General features: G+C 37.9%; 1 protein-coding gene and 1 long non-coding RNA gene across 8 annotated transcripts in view; one reads left to right on the forward strand and one right to left on the reverse strand.

Moving 5' to 3' along the window:
- The window catches only part of LOC144082969 (uncharacterized), a 100319-nt gene that overhangs the window by 21499 nt on the left and 54056 nt on the right, over positions 1–24764 (forward strand). For both annotated transcript variants that reach the window (XR_013303422.1, XR_013303423.1), the window contains exons 4-5: positions 1279–1411; positions 13334–13463. This is a non-coding gene — a long non-coding RNA (uncharacterized LOC144082969). The remainder of the gene's footprint in view (positions 1–1278; positions 1412–13333; positions 13464–24764) is intronic.
- gria3b (glutamate receptor, ionotropic, AMPA 3b) overlaps positions 15792–24764 on the reverse strand; it is a 71329-nt gene continuing 62356 nt past the window's right edge. Inside the window, exons 13-17 of one of the 6 annotated variants that reach the window (XM_077610479.1) lie at positions 24504–24751; positions 23603–23743; positions 20068–20182; positions 18704–18951; positions 15792–17242 (exon numbers count right to left, since the gene is read on the reverse strand). In XM_077610479.1, the coding sequence (XP_077466605.1) occupies positions 18706–18951; positions 20068–20182; positions 23603–23743; positions 24504–24751 (750 nt within the window). In that variant the 3' untranslated portion in view covers positions 15792–17242; positions 18704–18705. Of the gene's footprint in view, positions 17243–18703; positions 18952–20067; positions 20183–23602; positions 23744–24503; positions 24752–24764 lie in introns of those variants that run through there. The other 5 variants (XM_077610478.1, XM_077610477.1, XM_077610474.1 and 2 more) reach the window with 5 other exon arrangements.

The following is a 24764-nucleotide window of genomic DNA, read 5'->3' on the forward strand; positions in this document are numbered from 1 at the left end:
TGAACGTGTAAAAAAAATGCCACTTTTGGGATCAATAAACCTATGATTTCCACATTTGGCCCAGAAATGGCATACACAGAAACAATTATAGCAAAATAAAAAAAGAATGACTTTTTTTTTCTGAAGCAAATAGCGAGCTGGAGTAATTCCTTTTCCATCCGCAGGGCTTCTATGCACAGTTTATAAATGGTGTGCCACTATCCTCTCTGAGCTTATAACAAGATTTAGAAGCTTTCCCTGCCAGATGAGGTTTGCAGAATAGATATGTTACATCCGACCATGAAGGCTTCTGAAATGGGCCAAGCTCACTAATGAAATATGATGCATGCCTTAGTCCCAGCTATGAAGGGCTATATATCACCGCCTTTTGTGAAAAGTGTCCCAGAATATCTAGAATTGATTTATAATTGGCATTATCAGAACCGATGTAAGTGAAATGATCCATGACACATTCCACCTGTGATTGTAGAGGGGGCTGATATTTTTTTTCCATAAATGCAATCCTGTTTCTTTATTATTGTTTGTGTATGTATTGTATACCCAGGGGCACTCCCCTTTGGGTGCTTTAAGTCCATCCGTGTGCGGTCGATTGGTCGCCGGTCTTTTGGTCGCGGTCTTTTGGTCGCCTCGACCGCAACAACGGGCGACCAAAAGACCGGCGACCAAAAGACCGACGACCAAAAGACCGGCGACAAAACAAGGTAAAACAACACGGCCTACGCATCAATAAAAGCCAACAATGGCCATGAGCAGTTTCACTGAGCCCACGTGTGAGTGTATAAGAGTTTGTATGTACATGCGTTGTCCCTTTAAGAAGCTACGTCAGTCAGGGTCTTAACAAGTTCTCCAACAAAAAACAATAAAAGTCCTGGAAATTTTAAGCTTTTCTTTAGCCTAATAATTACTTTGGCATTAAGTATGACTAAATAGTCATTCGCAGTTTGTATTTAAGGAATTTGAGCAACGATTTCAATGGTAATTATCAATAACCTTCCGGGCGACCAAAAGACCGGCGACCAAAAGATCGGCGACCAAAAGACCGGCGACCGAATCGACCGTGTACCAAGTCCGTCGATGCCCCCAAGCCTAATACTACCCACTAAACCCCCCAAAACCTATTAAATGTATTTGAATGCAGCATTAAACATTTTGATGTTATAAAATCAAGTAAATAGAATGAAAGTCTTTTCTCTCTGTTAACCCTGAAATATGAATGTGATGCATGTTTATATGAGCCTGGGTATACCAGTATGATTGTTATGCTCTCTTTGTTTCTAGGGTGCTTGCCATGATGCTTTTCTGGGATTGGGCTGTCAAATTCTCTCTGCCAGCTCCAATAAACAGTCACTCCACATATAAGAGCTGCTAAGTTACAGCCAACTCAAGAGGAGCACCTAAAGTGAACCCAGAGGTAATGTTTTTTTTAGTTCCTTTGTTACCATCATCTTTGTTTGGGTTCATTTAGCTCATTTTCACATGGGATATTTTCCAACTACAAGTTCTCTTTCTGATTTAACTTCTGCATTCTTGAGAAGTCTTTCTCTCACATGGACAAAGAAAAAATAATCTGTTTGTTTGGTTCTGGCTCAGTGTGCACAATATTATGTGTCTTTTCACCTGTATTGTACAAGATGAATGACTTGAACTTTAAGACTGAGAAATGGCTGCAGTGCGTTAAATCTAACAATCACACTTACGCAGCTGGCACAAAAAATCTGTATGGTAGTATGAAAGGGCCAATAATTGTGGCTGTGTTCAACAGAGAAAGGAAATAACGTCAGATATGTTGTTTGCAGCAAACGAGCAACATATTTAATTGCCCATACGGGCAACAAGGTAATTAATTTTAAAACTTAAGACTGTTTCTCTCACTATGCCGACCATTTTGTGTCAGAAACTATATACACAAAGCTCCTTGGACATATTCTATAAAAAGGCAACTAAACGTCAGTAATTTTTTTCCTGATCAAATTTCGTTGAGATTTTCACCTTATGTTTAGTCGAGTTTTAAAATAAATGGCATCTTTATTACGTCATTGTAAAATTATCCACACAGGTTGCTTATGATCGGCACTACTATTTCACAAATTAGAGCTGGGATATCTTTGAAGGTGTAACTTCCTTTTTGTTACGCTCTGCAGAAGTAATGTTGGACTCTGGACCATAAGATTCAAACCAAGCAGGCATCTCATGATATTTATTGACCTCAAAAACACCCGCGGGCGTGAATAAGAAGTAAGAAAAAGGCTGTATGATAAAAAGTCGACGGGGATCTAAAAAAACAGAAAGTAACTGAAGTGATGGGAAGAGCTGTAAGAGAAGGGTATCAATTCAAAACAAAGGAAGCCAATCAATACCTATACAAGGCAGAGGATACAAAACAAGAAGAGCGATAGGTAATTCAAAATCAGGATAAACATGCATCCAACAAAGAATAACAAGCAGCAAAGATCACGCGATTTCAAATGGCAATTAGCAAGGCAATATCTCAGCTCCCTCCTTTTGGTTCGCCTGCGTTTAAGTACTTTGCTGATGAGATGTGACGCAGATGCGATGCAAGGAACTTTGCCCACCGTCAAACACCTGGGCTGCGTAATGCAAACTACAACCAGACTAGCAGCAGAATCTGATTTTGTTTTCACAAAAAAATATATCCGTTTCCTAGCTGTGAATAATATGTAAAGCAATGCAAGTTTTTTCAAATTTCTTCTCATGAATGGCTGGATTATTCTGTGAATTGTTCATGAAAAGAATAATCCTGCCAAACAAAATCCACACGTGTGTACACTTGCCAGGCAGAGTATCAAACAATGACACTAAAAAGAAAACCTTTCATAATTTCAAGATTTTAAATGTGGTTGGAAGAAAAAAAAGTGTTTGAGTGTTATTGATGGTAAATTGTCATGGTTGGTTACTGATCGTGAGACATGAAGCCATTCTGCTTTAGGCCTGTAACGAAAAAGGGTCATATCGAGTGCGAGTTGGCGCAGCATTTAAACTCTATTAAAATGTAAATCTTTGCGACTGGGCACAGCCAAAAGTGAGAGTGGAAAAGAAAAACTCATCAGATATGCTCTTATTCAATTCCCCCCACAGCACCAACACATTTCATACTGAAGTGATTGCACAGTTCAAAGGCTCAACACCAGGCAAGCACATGTTATTCCGTCTTAAAATAACAATGCAGATGGCACCGTGTCATTCCGCCTCTTTGGTCCCAAGTAAAATGTGGCACTGTCAGGCTTTTACCGGCATGGCTTCAAAAAACAACTTGTTTAAGAGGATATATATTTGACAAATCTAATGTTTAGCGCCCTTTGATTGGCTGGGCACAGATTCAGGGTGTCCCCTGCCTGGTGCCCGTATATAGCTGGGATAGGCTCCATCAGCCCCCACGACCTTTGTGAGAATAAGCAGGTACCTCACTTTCTCTAAAAATAAAATATCTAAACGTCTTCTAGTTGTTTATAGTCAGTAATAATTATTAGAGAATGTGTTGGCTCAGCTCAACTATTCACATTTATTCACCCAGTAGATCTCCATCTTATTCCCTTTTACTATCTAACTAAAAAAATACTGCATGAATCTCTAATTATGACACTCACTCGTCATCAAATAAGTTGAGACCTTGAGAGAGCAAGGTAAAAACAGTAAAAATTATACTATTTTGGAGTTTGTCAGCGCATCATTCATCACTGAGGTCTCGTCGGAGCCTGTGTAAGTCACTTTAGTATTGTGTACAGTTTTAACTTTGACACATAAGTTAAACAATGATTCAATTAAATTGTACTCTACATTTAATAATAAAAAATATAACTTATTTTGTTGGTTTGACCTTGATAACTGGGTCAAACTTTCATCTGTCACTTTGTGCTGAGACTTTCCTGCTTACAATTTCAGCTTCTTTCCCGTCCTCTGTCACTTTCCCTGGATCTCATTATCTCTCCAAATATCATAACTTATTCAGAAGCCCTTAAAAGGCTCCAGACTATACCCTGACGCAGCAATATCCGACAAGTGTGCCAGTTCATTAAAAATAGTCATCAAAGATGCACAACACAAACATGCGCACACTCTCCAGCATACTCACACGAGCTAATTCAGCTTTCTGGGAAAAAGTCGCCCCTGTGGTGCTGATAAATTCCCTTTAGTCCTATGCTGTGTCTTATCAGAGTGTCAGATATGTTGTCTTTTTGAATGCCTTTTGCCAGAACAACATGATGGGAGTATATAAAGTAGGTTTTTCGGGAACAAGTTTTTAAATGAAAGATTTTGTGTTAAGAACCTGCTAACTGCAAAGTTTGTCAACTGCAACATTGAAATATTTAGCGCCAGGTCACCATATTATAGGCACGTTTTGATGGAATTTGATTTCGTAAGGCTTTTTGTTCTCAAGTACAATAGCCCAATGCTTTATTAGGGACCTGACTGTCCTGTCGACATGCTCCTGATGTTATGCTAAATCTTTTAGGCAGATGCATTCCTGAGAGTGTCTCAAGGTATACACCTGTGTACTACTGGATGAAGTAGCATCTTCAGATTTATTACTTGGCCTTAAACCATGAGCCTTCATTACTGTCTGCTCATTGTGTTTTGAAGGTTAAGGAAGCCTATTAAACCCATGGAGTCTGTTGAGATTCCAGCGTTGTATACCTCTATATAGAATTTAAAATAGCCGGATGAGTTTTGGAATTTAAGGACTAAAGGAATTGACCTCTTGATATGAGGTTATTTGTTGCGCTACAATAAAGGAGAAAGAAATAATCGCTAAAGAAGAGAATGGAATGAGGAAATGCACTTGTAGAGAGAAAGAAGCCCTATTAAAAGAAATGACACTGTCATGGTTCAGTGAGTCCTTGCAGTGGGCCGCAGTGTGCTTAATGCTCTCTGGCTGTCAACACCACAGCCAGTCGCAGTGCTTTGCTTCTCTCAAGGGGATTCTCTGTTGGTCTGTGCTCTTGATTAACTTGCTCTTATTAAAACTCATAGCAGGAAGGGATTCACTCAACCAAAGCACATATCTAGAGAACAGCCTGCAGTTGAATAAATTTGGGGAGAAAATTGAAGTGATCCTCAACTTGCTGGATGTGATGAAAAAGACTGCAGGAGAGCCATCTCATTTTTAGGCTTACCCACATTCGATCCATGCAGTGTAACCCTTAGCGTTGTGTTGATATTAAAAAACACTGGTGTCATTGATAGTCTAAGGAGCACCTTGGGGAAGAGTCAGGTGTCATGAAGAGTAAGTTTGAGAAAGATTTGAATTTTTAGCTCGGGTCCTTCCCCAAAGACACACAGAGTATGTGGAATAAGATATCTGAGAAAATCAACAGTACCCACCCTTGTGGACGTGCACACTGTAAGAACTAAGACAAGGGTAGGTTATCTTCTCTTGGAACATCTGCATACTGGTCCCCAACATTTTCAGCTCCTTCCCTCAGGTAGGCGCTATCGATCTATGGATACTAAGCCAGGAAATATTCCCGCAGCTTTTCTTTCTTCCCATTAACATTTTTAAACAGCTTTTTAAGAATTCCATTATAGCACCTAGACAACTTTTGCCATATTTAAACATCCCTGTATGTCAGACCAATCATGTAGCCGCCAGTATTCAGAAAACGTTTTGCAGATGTGGCGTAGGTTTGACAGGAAAGTCTTTGTCACACTGACAATTTATGTAATTTCACCACTCTCCAATAATGAGTTGGAAAATTTCAGTTAATGCTAAATCCTATTAAACATTATGGAAGTCAGCTCAGTGCAACCACACTACACTACATCCAAACAGCTGCCATTAGTCTCAGATTTTTCTTAATTCTAACCATTCTGTTCATTTGAACCAAAATCTTATTAAAGCCAAGGATGTCTTGACATATGTTTCAATGGCAAAATAGTTTCCCAAGTTCTTCGCAAAAGTCACTGTGTCATCGGTGTCTTTCATCACCAGCTAAATTCCATGTAATATTTACTGCTGTCAGCAGTTTATTAGGGCTTTTACTACTCTACGAGCTGCGTGTTCCATATGGCGCTTCTGAAATGCCACATCTCTTGGGATAGTTTGCAGAAGCTGCAATAAAACTGTTTAAGTTCTTTCTTCACCATTTCATGTCCTTTGTACATTATTCATATGCTAGGTCATTATAAGTAAATTACTTTAGGGCCTCCCTGATTTCATTTCGAATGAGCTATGGAAATGTTTTATTTATTGATAAACATAACACAGTTTTGCTGTAATTTGTAGATTTAAGTTTATTTTACAAGACTTAATGGTGAGACATGGGGCAGAATTAATGTTTATTACGATCCTACGTTCCTTTTCCTTCTTGTTTAAGAAAAAAAAAGTTACTAACTTACTGAGATAAAACTTTATTATTTCCAGCTTTCTAGACTATGATGGAGATAGTCAAAAGTTCACTCTTACTGTGAAAATGATTTGAATGGAATGTTAGATAGGCTGACCCAGTTTCTATTATCACAAAATGTTGAATGTGCAAAAAAAAAAAAATCTGGGAATTAAAATAACCCCGGCATGACTTTGAGGCATATGTTGAGAATAAGATGCCAGGTTAATGCTCTTCTCAGCCTCGAAAAAGTGAACCTCCTCTAGTCAAGTCAAATGTATTTGGTAAACTTACTTATTATACACACCATTAGAGTGACCAAAGCTTCCACATTCTGACTAAGATCAGTTTGATAAACAACCATTCAAAATTAAAGTGGAGAACAGACACTTTCTTTTCATGATAGAAGGATCACATTGTTTAATTTGTAACTCACAACCTTATAAACAGCCTAATTATTTCCGGTATTCACTGCCCCCTCATTTTACCGGGAGCGTACAATTTTTACTTGAGCTTGAAAGATCATTCGTTTTCTAGTGTTTGCTCTCTCCTTCATCTCTCTTATGTAACACTTTCCAATGGAGATGGTGTATTAAACAGGCTTAGTCATATTTAATGGTGGGAAGCCAATTATTGGAAACATGCTTCATCCATTACCTTTGAATTCCTTCAAATTGCATCAGAAATTTTCCCATACTGGAGTCCAATTTAGGATCAAATGGAAATTTACGCTTCCTCACCACTGTAGGAGGGCGATAACATGAATTAATTTAGTTCATTTTGTTTCGTTATTGCTGTAAATGGTCCCAAAAAGATGCAATCATCAGGTTTTTGTCACAGTCTCTTTACCCCCCATTGGGAAGCAGATTGATGCCACCTTCCTGAATATGCATTGATGATGATTGCATGACTTATGCATGAGAATTATGGCATCACATGATTTTTAGAAGTCTTTCAAATTCAAAAATTAGCTCTTTTATCAGACTTTGCTTTATTTTTCTGTCTTTGTAGCTCTTATGGCATTACTGTCGCGTTTTTAATCTGACACTGTAAAAGCACTGTTTGTCTCAATATTTACCAAGTTGTTGTATAATGCCAGTGCAAAACATCCCGAGAGCTGTCATGTTTCTGTCTGAATTGATTCAGTAATCATTTCATGGCATGTGACCATGGGGCTTAAGCCTTACTGACATTATTTGTAATCGGGCTGGTATAATTGCCTGACTATCCAACAATACATTTTTGACTTAAGAACATGGTTATAGGAGAATTGCCGGACAAGTGTGTGCACTTGACCTTTCTGTGAGTTTGTCTCTTGTGGGTGTTGACCCTTGAGTAAACACTGTCAAGCCTCCCCAGACAGTCTGTGTTTCCATTGGGACATTTGTGCCCGAGAGGTTTTCGTAGGCCTGATAGATGACGCAGCTGCAGTAGTAGCTTTACTGGTTTGACCGTGTTCAATCTCCTATTGGCTTTTTCTGTACACTATATGATTCTTTTCAATCGTATTAGAGCTGAAAGTCAAATTGTTGCGGATATCTGCATAAGGCTAGCCCCTGGAATTGGCTGCAATGTCGGTAGGTAAGAAGGTAGTACAAGCTTCTACCTACAGGTTACCTAGATAACTAGCTTGTGCTGTCCCAACTATAGCTCTAAACATTGTATGGTACAACCAGCACACCACAAACAGAATCGACTTAGTAATTGTATGGAGGCTAATGATCTGGAACCCTCAGGGGGATTTAGATGTTCTTTAACATTAATATGTATATAGGTTCATTGATATGTTCTGTCCCTTTATTAAATAGAACAAACTCTTATTGCATTGTCCCATTACATTCATGCCAACCGAAAGAGAGACATGATGCGTGAGACCATGGGATTTTCCTTAACATTACATCTCTTGAATTCCAGGAGTTTTCCATTACCGTTAAGAAGCAGCTATTGCAACACAAAAGGGATCAACTCAATTAAACCTGCCTTTGATGTTTGTTTGCAAAGCAACACTCTCACCATAGACATGTAGTTTACCAGATGCCCAATTATCCTCTCCCACTCTCACTTTGCTCACCAACTTTATTCTCTCCCTGCTCTCTCTCCTCTCCCTCTGTGGCACCAGACGGCTTCCATATCCTTTTGACTCCCCAGGCTGAGGCTTATTTAACAAGCACCTGGATGGCGGGGCTGAGGATGTGGCAGCTGTGGAACTGCAGAATGTGTTTTGCCCCTCTCAACCATGGGAGACTAAATCCCGGGGAGGGTAGTCTACAGATGGGCTTGGTTTGATGCACTTCACCTTGGAATCTGCTAGATGAGTCCCATACGGGATAACCTAGCATATTTGAATGCTAATTGCATACAGTCAGATTAATTACCTGACTGCATTTTTTGTATACTGCTGCAGACTCTTTCCTCTTCATCATCTTAGTCTTTTTATTCTAGAAGAAGCTTTCGATCAATCTGCAATGAAGTTTACTAGCATGACCAAAATAGGACACCCTTGGCCTTGCAATTTGAGATATTTGTCATTGCTGCCCAAGAAAGCCATGGCTTTACAGATTTTGCAGAAGAAAATGACATTATGGCAGCCAAAAAGGACCCTATGAGTTTTGGGGGGAAGATGGCAAGTTTAACAAGTTTGCAAGCCACAGTTCCACTCAAACTATTTTTGTATTGCTTGTCTGAGTGTTCTGATGCTGATTATGAGTGAAAACCATCATAGCGATACAATCTTTCCTACTCTCTTCTGTGGCAGTAACCGACAGCGTTCAGCCCTAGTTAAAATCATCATTCCGCTATCACGGCCTGATTTGACATAGAGGTCCCATCTTTACATCGACTTCACCTTTGTCTCACCAGTAATAGCACTTTTTATAGCATTGGGGTTGCTTTCATTCTAGCACAACTACTATAAATCACACCACTCCCTCTCTTCATGCTGTCATCAGCGTGCAATTCACCTAATTATTTAATAGGCTGCCTGATGATCCACTCCTTTAAAGTCATCGTGGTATGGAATGAAAAACAAGAATGCCGATTTGCTTTTATAACTGTTATTTCTCTTCTGTTATTCATTTATTGCACCTCCACTCGAAAAGGTTAGTCTTTTCGTAATTTTCAGACAAGTGCAACTGATCTGCAGTATCTGAACGCTCTTTCATATTGCTTTGTCCCGAATGTGTCCATGACCCAGGAAATAAGGTTTTATCATTAGATCAGACTGGAGAGGCTTTTGTTTTCAAATGAAAGTTACACTCTCCTTTCATAATTGTCTTCCTCTACTTCAAATGGAAAAGGAAAATTGATCTCCCACAAGTGCAGCAATTGTAATTTGGATGTAAAACAGAGCAGCAGTACAAGACTGGACCTGCTTGCATGACAAGGCATCCTAAATGACAATCAATGTAAATAGACAGAGATGAAAAGAGCAAGTCACTGGGTACTCAGCTGGTGTGGATTGACTTTCGATCAGCTGAGATGGCGTTAAAATGGCCTTTCTGAACCCATGATATATTTTTAGATGCTCCCAACTTGCACATGTTTTAAATTTGTCTAGTGTATCCCCCGCTGCTGCACAAAAATGTAATACCCCAAGTGGATCTCTTTATTTCTCTGTCTGTAGATGACCCAGTAAGGCTCTGCAAAATGAGCACAAGTTTGACTGCTGTGACTTATTTTAATAAATGTTGTTTTCAGCTTATGACGGCTGTCAAAATAGCCAGTCTGGCATCAATATATAGTATATATATTTGAAACTATTAAAAGTTTTTTTCTTTAAAACAGCTAGCCATGAAAAGAGAATATAGAGTGATGACAGCGATGACTTTTTCCCTCAATTGTGCTTAGTTATTTTTTTTCAAAATGGGGGTCAATAGAGCAAGACGGGGCCAGTTCCAATATTTAGAATGGGCACTTAAATAATTAACTATGGGCACTTGTGTATTGAGAAAATCCTTTTTGTTTTTTTACCTTTGTTTGATTTGTAACCACCCTAGGACCTCAAAAACAAATGATTTTTTTCCGATTGAAATACATTGAAAACGTCAAAATATAACTTAAGTGCTCTATGTTGCGTCACTAATAAGTCAAAAATACAAAAAGTCATTTTGTTCAGCAGTGAATCACCACTGTACCGTGACAATATCTTGAATATTTATATAGCTACTGTATTTCATACTATGTTCATAAAATCACCCAATCCAAAATAATGTCAGTGTTGAGTTTTTGTGGGCACTGTACCAGCACAGATGAATCTCCCATTAAGTTTTTCGTGATTCATTGCAAAAGTTGCACAATGTGGAAAGTTCATGAGATTTTTGTCTTTTTTTGGGAGCTTTGCGCTCTGTGGACATATTGCTCTAGTTTGAGAAGGTTCTGTTCTATATAACTTCCTGCACTGTAATTAGTGAGACTGATTACTGAGCTGACTCACATTACAAAGCAATCTGTTTTACTCAGAATCTTTATTTTTTTTTCTTAGTAGATTATGTCAACATTCTTAATACTGAATATTCATGATATGACATCATATTAAATGCATGTCGCATGTGATAGGAAAGTCATTCAAATTTAGTAGCCCAGTCATTCCTGCCCCGAAGACAAAGGTTGGCAATCAGCATAGCCAATCAGAAAAAAATAGGGAAACAGAATATTTTGTAGTTCAATATAGAGGCATTCTCACCACCTTGTTGTGGTAATATATAGGTGCAGGGAAAATAGCAGTAACCAAGAATTGCAATGTAACACATCACTCAACTAGATACACTGATGAATATGTAAAATAGAATAAAATGGAGAGATGTGAGTGGGTCAACAATCTTCATGTTCTGAAGAACCATTTATGTTCTCAACCTTTATTTATAAAGGTTGAGATGAGTGGATTGCTTATACTTCTTTTAAATAATTGAAACATCTATTGTGGAATACTTGAAATGTGCCCACACTTATCCAGACGTTCTCTCCAGCAGTGCCTGGATAAACTGAGTTTGAGACTCTAGATTTAGAGTCTTTAATGAAGCTAAATTATGTTTCTATGTGGAAGGAAGATGGATTATTGGCGAAAACCCGTGTTCGCATGTAGAAAACATGGTTACTTGACTCAGGGATTTTAAAAGACTTGAATTCAAACCCTTTAAATTGTGAATCAAGCAAGATAGCCATTAAATAACAATATTTCTTTTTTAAATCACGTATTGTAATGAACAAATTAAAATTTGGGGAAATATTAATTCTGTGGATATGCATTTCTGCAAAAGTTGAAAAAGGAGGACTGGCCCTTGATGGCGTCCACATTTTTTCATGCTGTGGTCAAAGCAAAATATGTTAGTGCCAGCTTTGACTAGAAATAAGCATTTGTAAACAGTCTACATACTTTAATACATTTTATAACAATATATCTGTTAAGTATTCTGTATCTGTAATGCAATATTATCAGGTTACAACATACAGCATGTATGTACAATAGCAGACTATGAACGGTTTTAGGTGGAATAGTTTTATGCTCTTGTTTTGTGTTTTGGTGTAGTAATTGCTGTACCTATAATGGTGACATGATAACGGTGGCATTAAGGTGTGGATTAAGTCTGTTAAATCCCCACTAAAGGCCTTGGGTACTAAATCCACTTCCCACCAATGTTTTGCAGTAATATAGAGTAGGCAAAATCTGAAGCGAGCAAGTGCTTTTAAAGCTGAATGATGTCCTCTAAATCACAGTCCGAGGTCTCTGAGCACACATTAAGCCTCCAGGTTTTTCTACTAATGCCGACTAAGAGACTGTGCCTTCTCTGTTGTGGTGTTCACATATGTATGTTTCTATAGGGTTGCAGCAGTGGGCCATTAAAACTGGTGTGCTAAATAATCTTCATTTTGTACCGTAGCCAAGCAATAGGGGATGTTTCAATCAACTTCTTAGTAAATTGTTTCCTCTTTTATTTCCTAGGGGGCTTCTTTTCTCATTTTCTTCTTATCTGAGTTGGGCCGTCCTTTTCCCTCCCCCTTTCATCTCCGCTCATGTTCTACCTCAGTCAATCGTCAAGAAGATGAATTGGCGGGATAAGGTTAAAGGGCCACGTTGGGGCTAAATGAATATGATTAATTCAATTGGAGCGCTGCTTGGGATGGCCAAAGTCTTTTTCCTGCTGTGATTAAGTCATGCTATCTGTTGTAAATTGTAATAAGCTTTTGTGATCTAGAGAAATATACACCAGGGTTTAGTCTGATGGTTGTGTAAATTCTGACATTTACCTAATCCCAACCAAATAAGATTATGATGTTAATAATCCCTCACTCACTGTTGCCAAATTGCAAGCACTGACCACAAAAAAGGGAAGTTTAAAGGTCATTTTTTCTCACTATTAATTGCCATTGTCTATTTCAGATTTTGGGAATCTTGAAGATCCGAAAGTGATCTTTTCCTAATTTGAAAATAAAATAAGATTATTTTATTCGATTTTAATGGTATGTTCTAGTCGTTACAAATACACTGCTTCACTATGTCCTAACAACTGCTCTACATTACTTTACCGTACTAAAATAACGAAGTCATTTTTATCCAGCTGGTTTTCACTAACTCAAAGTGTCAAATAATTTTTGCCTTTTCAGATTTTATTTTATTTTTTATGATGTGTGCTTTTCTTTGTTCCGCTGCCAAATAAGCACGGTTCTGGTAAATGTGAACTTAAGCAGATGTCATGTTCTTTACATAACATAAAATCACAAAGGAATTTAATCAGCGCTTGAGCTAGACCCAGAACAGCTTTTGACAATCCATTGCAATTACTGTATAGAAGATCTTATACGTACCATAAGTATGGAGTGACACAATACACTTATCTCAGCACAATGTTTGGTTTCTTGGCTGTGTTGCAATAATTCTCCTAGAGATTTAGTTAGGATAAATGTATTTTGCCTGGACATGTATCATATACATTTATATAAAATAATGTTTCTATTATCCTTTTTCTTTCAGTAATGATCTTTTTTTTTCTTTTCAGAATGAAGATTACTAAAGCAGACAGCCCCAGTGTCTTATGAACTGAACCACAGTGCAGCTCATTAAAATGGAACAAAGCATTTTTAAAATAAGGAAGCAGTGATCAATCTTCTGGCGGTTGGCCAAAGAAGGTATGTGAGATTGATTTCCATCACATTTCAGCATGACAAGCAAGAAATGTCATGTGCGTGTACTATATATAGATGTATATATATTTATGTGTGTGTAAACAATATACATATGTATCATCTTTTTTATCATGACAAATTAAGAGTTTATGCCAATTGTAACTACAATTGTTAAACTCATGAGTACACTATTTTAATCATATGATATCTTAGTACAACACTTATTTCCACACTATAAAAGGATGTCTTGACTGGATAGAGGTTGGGAAATACTGATCTAAGTGTAAGGAGATCATGTTAACATACTGCTGGATAAATATATATATGCACATTCATATTCTTTGATGTGGTCACCAGAAGGTGTTTTATAGCAGGTGAATGCATAAGAAAATGATTGGATATGACTATATGGTGTTTGCGGTCAGCCTAATGCAGCCCGAGTATTTTTCAGACATGACGACACAGCTGAGTAAACACATTGTGGTGATATTTGCATGAAAAGATCTGTTTTTTTAAATGGAAGCGTCTTGTTCAGCACTCCCCTTCATATTCGCGGGAGCAGCGAGTGTTTTTTATATCATAGATGAAGTATGATATTTGAATGAATCATTCATTAATCTTGAAGCCTTGGAAGTTCCACTATCCAAACACACACCCAGCCAACAGTATTCCTCAAATCAAATTCCCTATTCATGATTATTTGTTTGTAGCCAAATTATTTGTACCCATAAACAGATTTTTTTTTACATCAGGTCTATTAAAAATGCTAGCTGATATGAATGGTTGTTAAAAGAAACTATCTGCATGTCCGAATTTAAAAGCGATCTACTCTCTAATGGAGCAATGCACTATTATGTTTTGTATCCAACAATGCGGGTTTAATATCAGTGACCGTCCTTCATGCGAATTTCTGAAAACCACAAAATCAGGAATGGAAGGAATTAATACAAGGAAAATATTTTACACCAGCATTTTCTTTGTAAGGACCTGGAGGGGGAAAAACTCTTTTGATCAGAGGCTCTATTTCTCATATTACTTCTGGAATCTCTCAGTGCTTCAGACTCTGCATTAATGATCCATTTCCATGAAACCATATATGACAGTGGCTAGACTTTAAATTATACTGGAATAATAATATTTCATACCCTAAATTTTGGGGGAATTTGCGAATGGGATTGCTGCTTATAAACAGTTACAATATGAACGAGTTCTTGAGCTACCCTGACTCTGAACGGAACATATTGATGTCTCCTCACGCTCTTGCCCTTTATCGTGCACTGAAAATGATCTTCCTATAATCTGCATGGGATTTGAGTCATACCTGTATTACACAGTGTCGGAGGAATGTCTGTGTAGAGTGCTCAAAGGCGGCTTTGTGCTAATATTTGTTTTTAGATCTCATTCTGCCATCCTCTTCCATGTCAGGGGGTTTATAGATGATCTCAATATGTCCCTTTTCTACAGGTTTACTATCTGTGAAGTCATTAGAAGTTACTTCAAATATTCCAAACCTGAATTCCTAAAGGTACCAACATGCTGAAGTCTTAAGACATTTAAAGCTCTAGTTAAAAAACAAAAAAAACATTGCCCTTGGCTTCCTCTCACTATGCAACTGACGACTTTTGGCTCTTATTGCCCCGAGGGAAAAAAATAAACAAACAAAACAACAAAAGACTCTCTAAATAAGGATGGCTTTTCCCACTCCCAATTGCCAGTTTTTGTTGCTTAAACTGGTACCGTGTTGTGCAGTGAATTAATCAATTAGAAAACACAGAGCGCAATAAACTGAAAGGAAAAAGGCGTAGTGAACTTGTTTCACTGAGGTTTACAAATATATATTCAGGATTATTTTATAACCTCAAATCTTCACACTAAATACTGGTCCTTGATTCATGGATAAAAAGGCTGAGTCGTACCAGCCCTATTACCCAGTGCATCTAGTTAATTCATTATATAATCAAGAAGAAGAGTCCAAATGGATAGAGGTGGTATGCGGGTTTACCTTTAAAGTTTGCAAACCCATGTGGGAACTTAACCTCCTATGACCTGACATCCACATGTGTGGACATCACATTTTTTGTCATCAAAGACTACAATGTTAAATTTTGGACTACAAGGGCTTGGCGTCCACTTATGATGTGGACATCATTTTTCTCAGAAACTACATCATGTAAAAAGATAATTCTTTGTTTTTACACTCATCAGGTCCCAATTAGCTTAAGTATCAAAGAGAAAATAAAAATTGATGATTTGCAAGAGTTTGGGTGTTAGGAGGTTAAACTCCTCCACTTTGATGTCAACGAAACGTAATCACATGGACACACACACCAAAACATTTCTGTACATTTTATTTACAAAATGTATTAAAATTCTCTGTATAGCGCCTCTCTAATGAGGTTCAGTAAATTATTCATGCATCTCTTGTACCCACTACAGCGCCTGGTGATCTCCCAAAGGGTGAGCCTAACAAAAAAAAAGAAAAACAGGTGCGACTCATTTACAAAAATAAAAGAAAGAAAAAGAACCAGTTCTTGAGATCTAATCTACAGTCATTTTGTGAGTTGTACGGCTCATCAAGCATCACATGCATTTTTTTTGTTTAAAAAAAGAGGAAAATCTTCATTTTATTATAAACAGTCCGTATTTATCTAAATGTACACATTTCAACATTTTTCTTCACATTATCGTGTTTTTTGTTAACATATAAAACTATTTTCCCACAGCTTCAGGTAATTTAGGTATCTTTCTACAAACCCTATGGAATCACAGCCTTTTTTTTTGGAAAGTAATTAGTACAGCAATATGGACATGTGCTAAGCTTGCAGACCCGCTCTAATATAACCTTTTATTCATTTTTAACTGGTTTTATTATTGTACAATGCGACGTCACAAAACAATGTAATTCTCTTGATATGAAACCGAAATGAGAAGCACAGTGTATTTTAAAATGTGAAGAAAATGGTAAGCTAGTCCACACAGTACAGTTTGAAAGCCATTAATGGTATGATTTTGTAAAATTAAGCAGTTCATCTACAATTGAATTAGCATTTATTGTTTTGGTTCTACTTCCATCTTAGATAATGTGGACTTTAGGGAGATGCGCAAACGTACGAATATATTTTACACACTCGTTCAAATGCACACACGCACTTTTGGCAGTATTGGAAGTGGTGTGTGTTGGCAGCACAAAAAGTACATACAACACATTGTGAATTGCTTTGAATGGCATTTCATGAAAATGAATCAATCAAGAGAGGGAGTGGCAGGGCTAGTATAAAAGCTAATTGTGTAGTAATCAGTGTCTGGCGGTGCACTGACAAGATAGAAAGCACACATTTGAATACATATAACTAGTGAAAACCTGGCAGCAGGAGAATGCGGCATAATCTGCTTTTACAAGAAACCAATCAGACCCTCATCTTTGGGCACTTCCTAATGTGCTTAGGGTTGCAAAATGATGGCTTTATTTCTCTCACATTACATGTATTCAATATGTACTGTATATACTGTATATTTGATTCCCATCAATCCTCAAATCTTCTCGTTTGTGTGAGTTTCAAGCAAAAAGCAATATCATTGAGAATGTGTTGCATTGATTGGACTTTCCATAAGGCACTGAGAGGAGGGAAATCTTCTCTTCCCAAGACCAGTCCAGTCGTGTCGTCATTGCAGATTATTACACCAGTGTCCGACCCAAAAGGATTTGGCTCCATTTTCGTAATCCTTGTCCTTTTAGAGATATTAAATCACATTTGCATGGGATGATGGAAACATTTTTAAACCTGTATAACATACAAAGCAAAAGCAAACATGGAAGAGAATGACTTTGTGTGATTGTGATGAGGTTTTTTTTAAATGAATCACAGTGATAAAAAATGGACGGGAGTGAATAGGTTCCTAAACTATTCACTTGTGCAAACAAGATGAATCAAATGTTTTGTGCGTTATTATCTTGGTGTGATACAGATCTTAAGTGAACAAGATATTTGCAGAATATTGGGGCCCTTGGCACTGTTTGCAATTATATTTAACTCCCCAAAAAGTGAAGCGCTGTTTTCATATAATCAGCACACATTTAATTCTTATCTCAATGAGCTTCATTATGCTTTAGTTGTCATATCTCAATTCTTCATCTAATAAAACATTACGTGAATATTGAGATTGAAAAGCACTAATCACTCTAAAAGCTCAAGTATTCTCTTGATGGTTCACTCTGCGCAATATACGTACGTGTGTGTGTATGTGTTGGGGGGGTGGTAGGGTGAAAACAATATTTGCAGGGCTTTGTTGTACATTCATGTTTGAATGGACAAAGCACATGTAAACAACCCCAGTAAACGCTAAACTGACAATTGACACTGTGTATTTAACAGTGTTTACCCTAGTTTGTGCTATGGGATGATTGATTCATGTCTAGTGGTTACATAGGAGGCCAGACTGTGCCATCTATGTAAAATTTGGCAGATGAAGTTGCAATAGTTTGAGGTACATTTGAAAACATTGAGTAGGGTCATTTTTATAGTGACTGTTTTGGAATTTGGTGAATAGAATTCAATGTTGTTCCTAAAAATTTAAAGATAAGAGAAATAGTTTGTGAAATGTCTATGATTGTTTAAGAAACTTTATAGAAGGATGTAGTGGTGTGAAATACCTGTTAATGTAGGAATTTCCCTGTGAAATGTAAAATTTTGGAAATGTGACATTTGTTGAGCTATTTGAAAGAAAACCTTGGACATGACTTTGTTTTGAAAGTTATTTTGCTATTCATGGGAAAACTGAGTTGTTGTGTTAGAATGTCTGTTAAAAAGATGTGGATCACCTTCTGTAATCTTTATAATTTCACGGTTCAGGTGGTAGTCTAACAATAAGAAAGTTCAATGTTCGAAGAAAAAATGAGACCTTTGCCTTGTAGCACCATTTTCAAAACCACTGGCAACTATGCAATTCTTATCCTGTAATATAATTTTAATTAGCCACTAAATTTATATTTGAACATTTTAGTTGTTTGCTTGGAATTCTATCCCAAAGGTAGTATGTTACAAGTCAAATCCAATGTCTCTGCTTTTTAAATCTACAGTAAGAGAGCTTTTGTGTTTGCATTTTTCCGACATGACATCTAAAAACAACTCCACAAACAGCAGCGACACAGAACCACATACTGTACAACTGAATAATTTAGTCGAAAAGAAGCTAAATGATGCAACACTGAAGCAAATCGAGGACGGAAGAAAGAGGTGACATACCTCTAAATCTTAACACTTTCTGTTCCGTATACATTGTAGCCTTCTCTGTATGTGGCAAAGTTCTGTGTGTTGGTTGGGGGAGTCGGCTTAAAATTGTGAGCACTCTTTGCCAATTTCAGTCGTTTGGTTTCTTGCCGTGACTTATAACAGAACTCTATGAGGGCCACCATCATGGCAAGCCCCAAACCTCCAACAAGAATATAGAAGACTCCCGCCACATTGCTTAGGCTGAGAGCGCTTGTCTTGTCCTGTAGGAAAGTGAAGAACACGGTTAAGCATTTCGGAGTGTCGCGACTGCAACAGAACTAAATTCAGCCTGCCCATTATAAAACTTCAACTGGTAAAACTAGGGCAACTGTTAATAGAAATTTAACATGAATAGCTACAAGTAACAAACCTAGAGAGTTCTTAGTCTTTAAATTTAATCTTAAAGTTAAAAACATTTCAGTCCCTTAGCCAAAAAACTGACTATAAAAGTTATATCTAATGGTGAATGCTTCCTTTCTTTATATCTAGTACAGCCTAGTGCTAGTCTTGAATATGTCAGGAAGCTGGTCAGCATCGCTTTGGTCAACAGTTCTAACGGTCCCTGCTTCTTTAGCGACATGTACGTATAACTCTTATGGCAACATTGTCATACAGTACAGTCAGAGATGATCAAATCAAACCATTTTGCTGCTGCTTACTTACCGAACCTATTCATTAAAAATTTGTTCATTAGAGTTTTACTATTTGCAGTTTAACCCTTTGAGGGTGGCGGATCAGCCTTCTCTGTAACAATTTTTCAACGGAATTTCAAGGGGTTAACTTGTGCGTGTGTTACATTCCCTGACTTCTTGTGGCATGAGTTAAATCATACACCTAATTTGCATTTGTCAGAGTTAATACATTTCCAGAGGCTTTGGCCATTTGTCACACCACAGGAGGCCAACAAATCTAAAAGACACAGCTCTCTTGCAAAGTAGTAATAACGCAAATAAATCAAATTTTCATTAACAGTTTGGTGAATAGAAACAGCAGCAAAATGGTCAAGGTGTCATAACGTGAGTGGACATAAGTAGCATTTGTCAACAACTGCTGTGAATCAGTTAAAATTGCAAGGCATTTCCCCAGTGGGTTATCTTTACAGATTCTTTGTGTAGGTTGATATGGTGTGCAAAATATCAAATAGGAAAATACTTTGGGGAATAAGTGCCTTGTACAGCCACAACCATGTTACGATTGGTGGCAGGTCCAAAGAAGTAAACTATGTGCAGCAAATTAGCACAATGTGAACTACTAATGTTGGGATAGGTTTGTCTTGCATATGAACAGTACGTCAAAATGCAATTTGCAATCAGTACAAAAGACCTGCAGCGACTGACCTTACTTCCAGAGTCCTTGGTTCCACATTCACCCTTATCGTACCACCATTTGTTTTTCAGCTTGTCTAAGATGCCTTGTTCACTGAGTTTCAATACTGCAAGGTTTACAGGAGTTCTTCACGTGGGAAATAACATAAATAACATTATATTATGTTATTTTATGTTATTCAACTTTTTGTCTACTTACATATTTTACAAAGCGATAAAGCAGGGTTCCTGGCCACGGCAACATGTCAGAGTTCAGGCATTCTACCTAGCACCTTTATAAACCCTCACCTATAGAGCCAGGACCTACCCATATCGCTTCGAGTAATCGGCAGACGCTGTTACCATGGCGACGAGCAGGTACTTAAAGTACGATCTGCTAGTCTGTACTTGGATGATTTGGGCGGGTAGGGGATGCATTTCAAAGGCTCTGAACAGTGTTCAACAAGATCAGTTCAAAAGGAGCTTAGTCTTAACAAACAAAAGAATAATTGTATTTTCTTTTGAATAGACATTGTGCACAATTGTATAATGTGTAATTCTTCAGAATGGTCTGGTCAAACAGTGAGCCTCTTACTCCTCTACTTATGAGGAAAACAAAAGAGTCTGGCAAAACCGATTTCAATGCTGATGCCAAATGTAAGAATCCATGGACGAATTTGTGTTGAATAAATTTCAAATTTAAAAGTCTTGTATTAGTTTTAGTTTTAAAGGGTCTCAATATGATGTCCCCCTCAATCCGATCACATGATCGGAAACTGAGTTTGGAACTGGAGGGTGACGACTACATCACTGTATGCATCAAAAACCTGCCTGCTCAACAGTTTCTGATGACCTGAGCATCATTTTGGCTTGTAGAGACATTGATTAACAATCTAATTACCCTATAACATGCTCTGTGTCTGAAATTCAATCCACGTTGCGTTGTATTGTGCTGAAGGGCAAGAATGAAGCTTGTACATAAAAGTGTGTGTGCGTGTGTACGTGACATTTGTTGAAAGTGCAAGCTGTAAGATGCACTGTTTGGAAGTGTGCGCTCCAGGTCTCACTTAATCGGGCCTCTCTGATGACTCCTGAAGAAGCTAAACAATCTGGCAAACAAATACAGAGTACATACCTGAGCATTATAAAAACCTGATAATGGCATTATGGTGCCTGAGTATGCTTTCAGTAACAAAGTAACATGATTTAATGAGTTTGGCGATAGCAGCATTAGCAATGCAAATTGTGCAAAACTGTGACTCAAGAGGAAACCTTAGGAGGGCGATATTTAATCCATCCCTTGTGCAAATTTATATTGCTGCTTAGGTACTTATTATGTGTATTTTGAGCCATACGGACGCTTCTTTGCATGATTATCTATCCTAGAAAGATTCTATTTATCTTATCATGACATTCACCTCATCTGTTGTTTGTAAAGGCTTATCTGTAAGAAACAACCTCTCAACACAATTTTATGTGGTTTAGTCACAACTGGTGCCTCTGTGCAAATTATGTTATTGGGAACGTAAGTTATACTTTTGTAGTCGACAGTGTTTCTTTACAGTGATTAAAACATAACCTTAGGTTCCATGATAGACTGCAATAGGTAATGCAGTGATTCTTCTTTTGCCCTTATAACCCAACTCTAGTTAAATGAATACACTGGTTTACAAACAAGATTTAAAGAAAAAAATCTTCCTTTGGTTGATAGCTATTTAGTTTGTGAATAATGAGAGCATCTGTACCCAATACTCATTTTCCCTAGATGTTTTACCCCCTTGCCTTATTGGAGAGAGGTTAGATTAGAGGATGTCATCCTTGAAATGTATTTCTTCGTTAATTCATGAAATATACAATGTGCTGTAGATTACTGAAATATTTTGTGAATCTACTTTTTTACTTAAGTGTAAAATATACTAAATAAATTGTAGATCAGAGCTGAACTCAATTAATCATATATTGAGGATATCTGAAAGGTCATGCCTTCTGTAATTCTTCCGAAATCTAGTAAAACATATGCTTTCTAAAATTTTGTGCTGAGCTGTTAGCTATACCTGATGGCCATGGTGAAAAGACTATGTCTAAGACATTTTAATTCAATTAATTTAACTTTGCAATTCATTACTGACATATTTTTCAATTCATTATTTATCCTGCCATGATGAATCACTATTGAACAACATTGGAATAAAACCTTATCCTGCTACACGCTGCTTTCTCCACACCTATGAGTTATATTGTAAAGTGCCTGGGAATGCATCCAGATTGATTGAAAATAGGACAAAAAGAAACCAAACGGGTGTTGATAGGTTTTTCTAAATATGTTGCTCAGTGACTTGTTCATCTTTCAACATAGGCAGCCACCCACAGCACATTGCATGACATCAATAAATTGAGAATGTGTGCCTTCTCAATGACTTTAAATTTCATTTGACTTTCCATTGACATCATCTCTGTGATCTGAGCAGACAGTCGGTAATTCACCCCCGCTTTACTGATAATTTTGGCCAAGGCCAACGGTGAAAAATAATGTTAAGGGCTCCATAATACAACTGTGGTCTGCGGAGGTTTGCAGGTTGTACATATCTAACCAATTACCTGACCTGCATCATCCAATTTGAGGTGACAGCATCATTTGTCTTGACTTTACCCAGCAACCCAAAGTCTATATTGCAGCTGTCTCATGTGTGGTGTAAAAATTCCACCATGCGATTGCACATCATCTCAGTTATACTAACTTGTCATGGTTGAGGGAGGGAGGTGCTAGCACTTGCACCATTACTTTCAATAATGGGGAAATCATTCATCATTTAGCCACAGAAGAAGGGGGGCGGAATGATCAAAAGGGTCACCACTGGGCTGTTAATGAGTGCGATAGTAGAATCGCACGGTCCCAAGGTATTTTGTCATCTAATCCGTTAAATACAAAGCATGACCCTTGAAATGCTCTATTAGAATTCTCACGTTGCAATGTGCAATGCTTAGTCCCCTCAAGACGCCGCTGTTCCCCTTGCTTTTCTGACGGCCTATATGAAACTGTTATGCCACTGGGAATGATTGATCCCATTGGCTTCAGAACACATGGATTCTGGGCTGGGATGTGTACAGAGCAGCTGCCGGTTCAATCAAAGCTGAGCCATCTTTCCCTGGATTTGAAAACATATGCTAGAAATGTTAACAACTTCCAGGAAAATATTTAAGCATTGGCTTAGGTTGATGAATGCCTATAAGATTACTAATTGTATTTCCAGAAAACTTGATAGACTATAATCCCAGATGAAATGAGCTGCCATGCAGATCTGTAAGCATGAATAATGACCGCCAAACTTTCATGACTGCAGGGCAGCATATTCACCTCACGATTTGATACATGTGCACTTGTTATACTGATCTTCTGTTTGCTAAGCAGGGCTCCATTTTTGAGCTGATGTGTTAAACCGTCTGGCCAGAACACCAGTCAATTGGGTGATGTGCCGTAGGGCAGCAGCAGGTTGTCCGAAGCGGACATTTGGTTCGGTTCTGGTTGGGTTGCTGTAACAGCCTTGCCGATTACTCTGCACTGTAGTACCCGATTGTGGTGACATCGAGGCTGACCTTGGAGTCACCTCCCCCGCTGCCGCACTCTCCCTTGTCGTACCACCATTTGTTTTTCAATTTGTCCAAGAGGCCTTGCTCATTCAGTTTTAAAACTGCCAGGTTAACAGCATTTCTTGAAACGATAAAACATAACTTGTAAGAAAATGCACAGGTCCGTGAGAAATCTAATGCAAAGTAATGTATGTTCCAAGCATTTTGAAGAAGGGCTAGGGTAGAGAGGCTACCACTGTTACTGAAGCTTAGCACAGAATTACTTAAGTAGAATGTTATGGGAAAAGACAAATTGCGGTTTAAGAATTTCAGGAATACGAAGTGATAATAGAGGCTCACTTAAGGTACAGACAGTGTTAAATCTTGGAAAAGGTGGCATGAGGGGTTACGTAGTTTAGAACTGAAGTGTGCGGGATGGGGACACTTGTCATTGAGAAGAGAAGTAACAACAACAAACATCATGCAATTAACATTTGTCACAAGTGACAGCACAGCTTTTAAAAAGCTAAATTGAAAAAGCATTGAACCGTTAAATTAAAAATGACAACACAACAGTCAGGTAGGACGGAACGAGAGATGAAAGGGGAGAGAAGAATAACAGGAAGACAAAGACATGAAATGATTCTTAGCTCAAGCCATATTGTATGGATTTGCTTTAGCAAAAAAAAACAACCCTAATACGCTAAAAAAGATCTTTAAAAGACAGTTATAGCTTTAAACCTTGGTATTCAAGTGCATTGAAAATCATACTACCGTTACCTCTTGTGCCCATTAAAAAAAATAAAAAAACGAGAGGATGAGAAGAGAATGACAACAGGGGACATCAGGGTAGGTGGAATATTATAACAACATGGATGATATTGTTATATTATTCCACCCACCTTAATGCTGAGCCTTTGGGCGTCGCCACTCCGTAGCCTTTCGAGTCAAGGTTCCCGCCCACTTTCATGGTGTCGCAGGGTTTCCGCTGCTCGATGTACTCGTTCATGGTGGACTCAAGGAGAAAGGCAAACTTGCCCTTTGACTTTCGTACCCGGGCCACGCCATCGGGTGTGGTCTTAACAAAGACTGAGGGTTCAGCTGATTTCATGTATGACCACATCTTCTCATAGACCGCTATTTTGGATCGCTGAGCAAGAAAA

This window comes from Stigmatopora argus, chromosome 9, assembly GCF_051989625.1.
Source record: "Stigmatopora argus isolate UIUO_Sarg chromosome 9, RoL_Sarg_1.0, whole genome shotgun sequence".
NCBI lineage: Eukaryota > Metazoa > Chordata > Actinopteri > Syngnathiformes > Syngnathidae > Stigmatopora > Stigmatopora argus.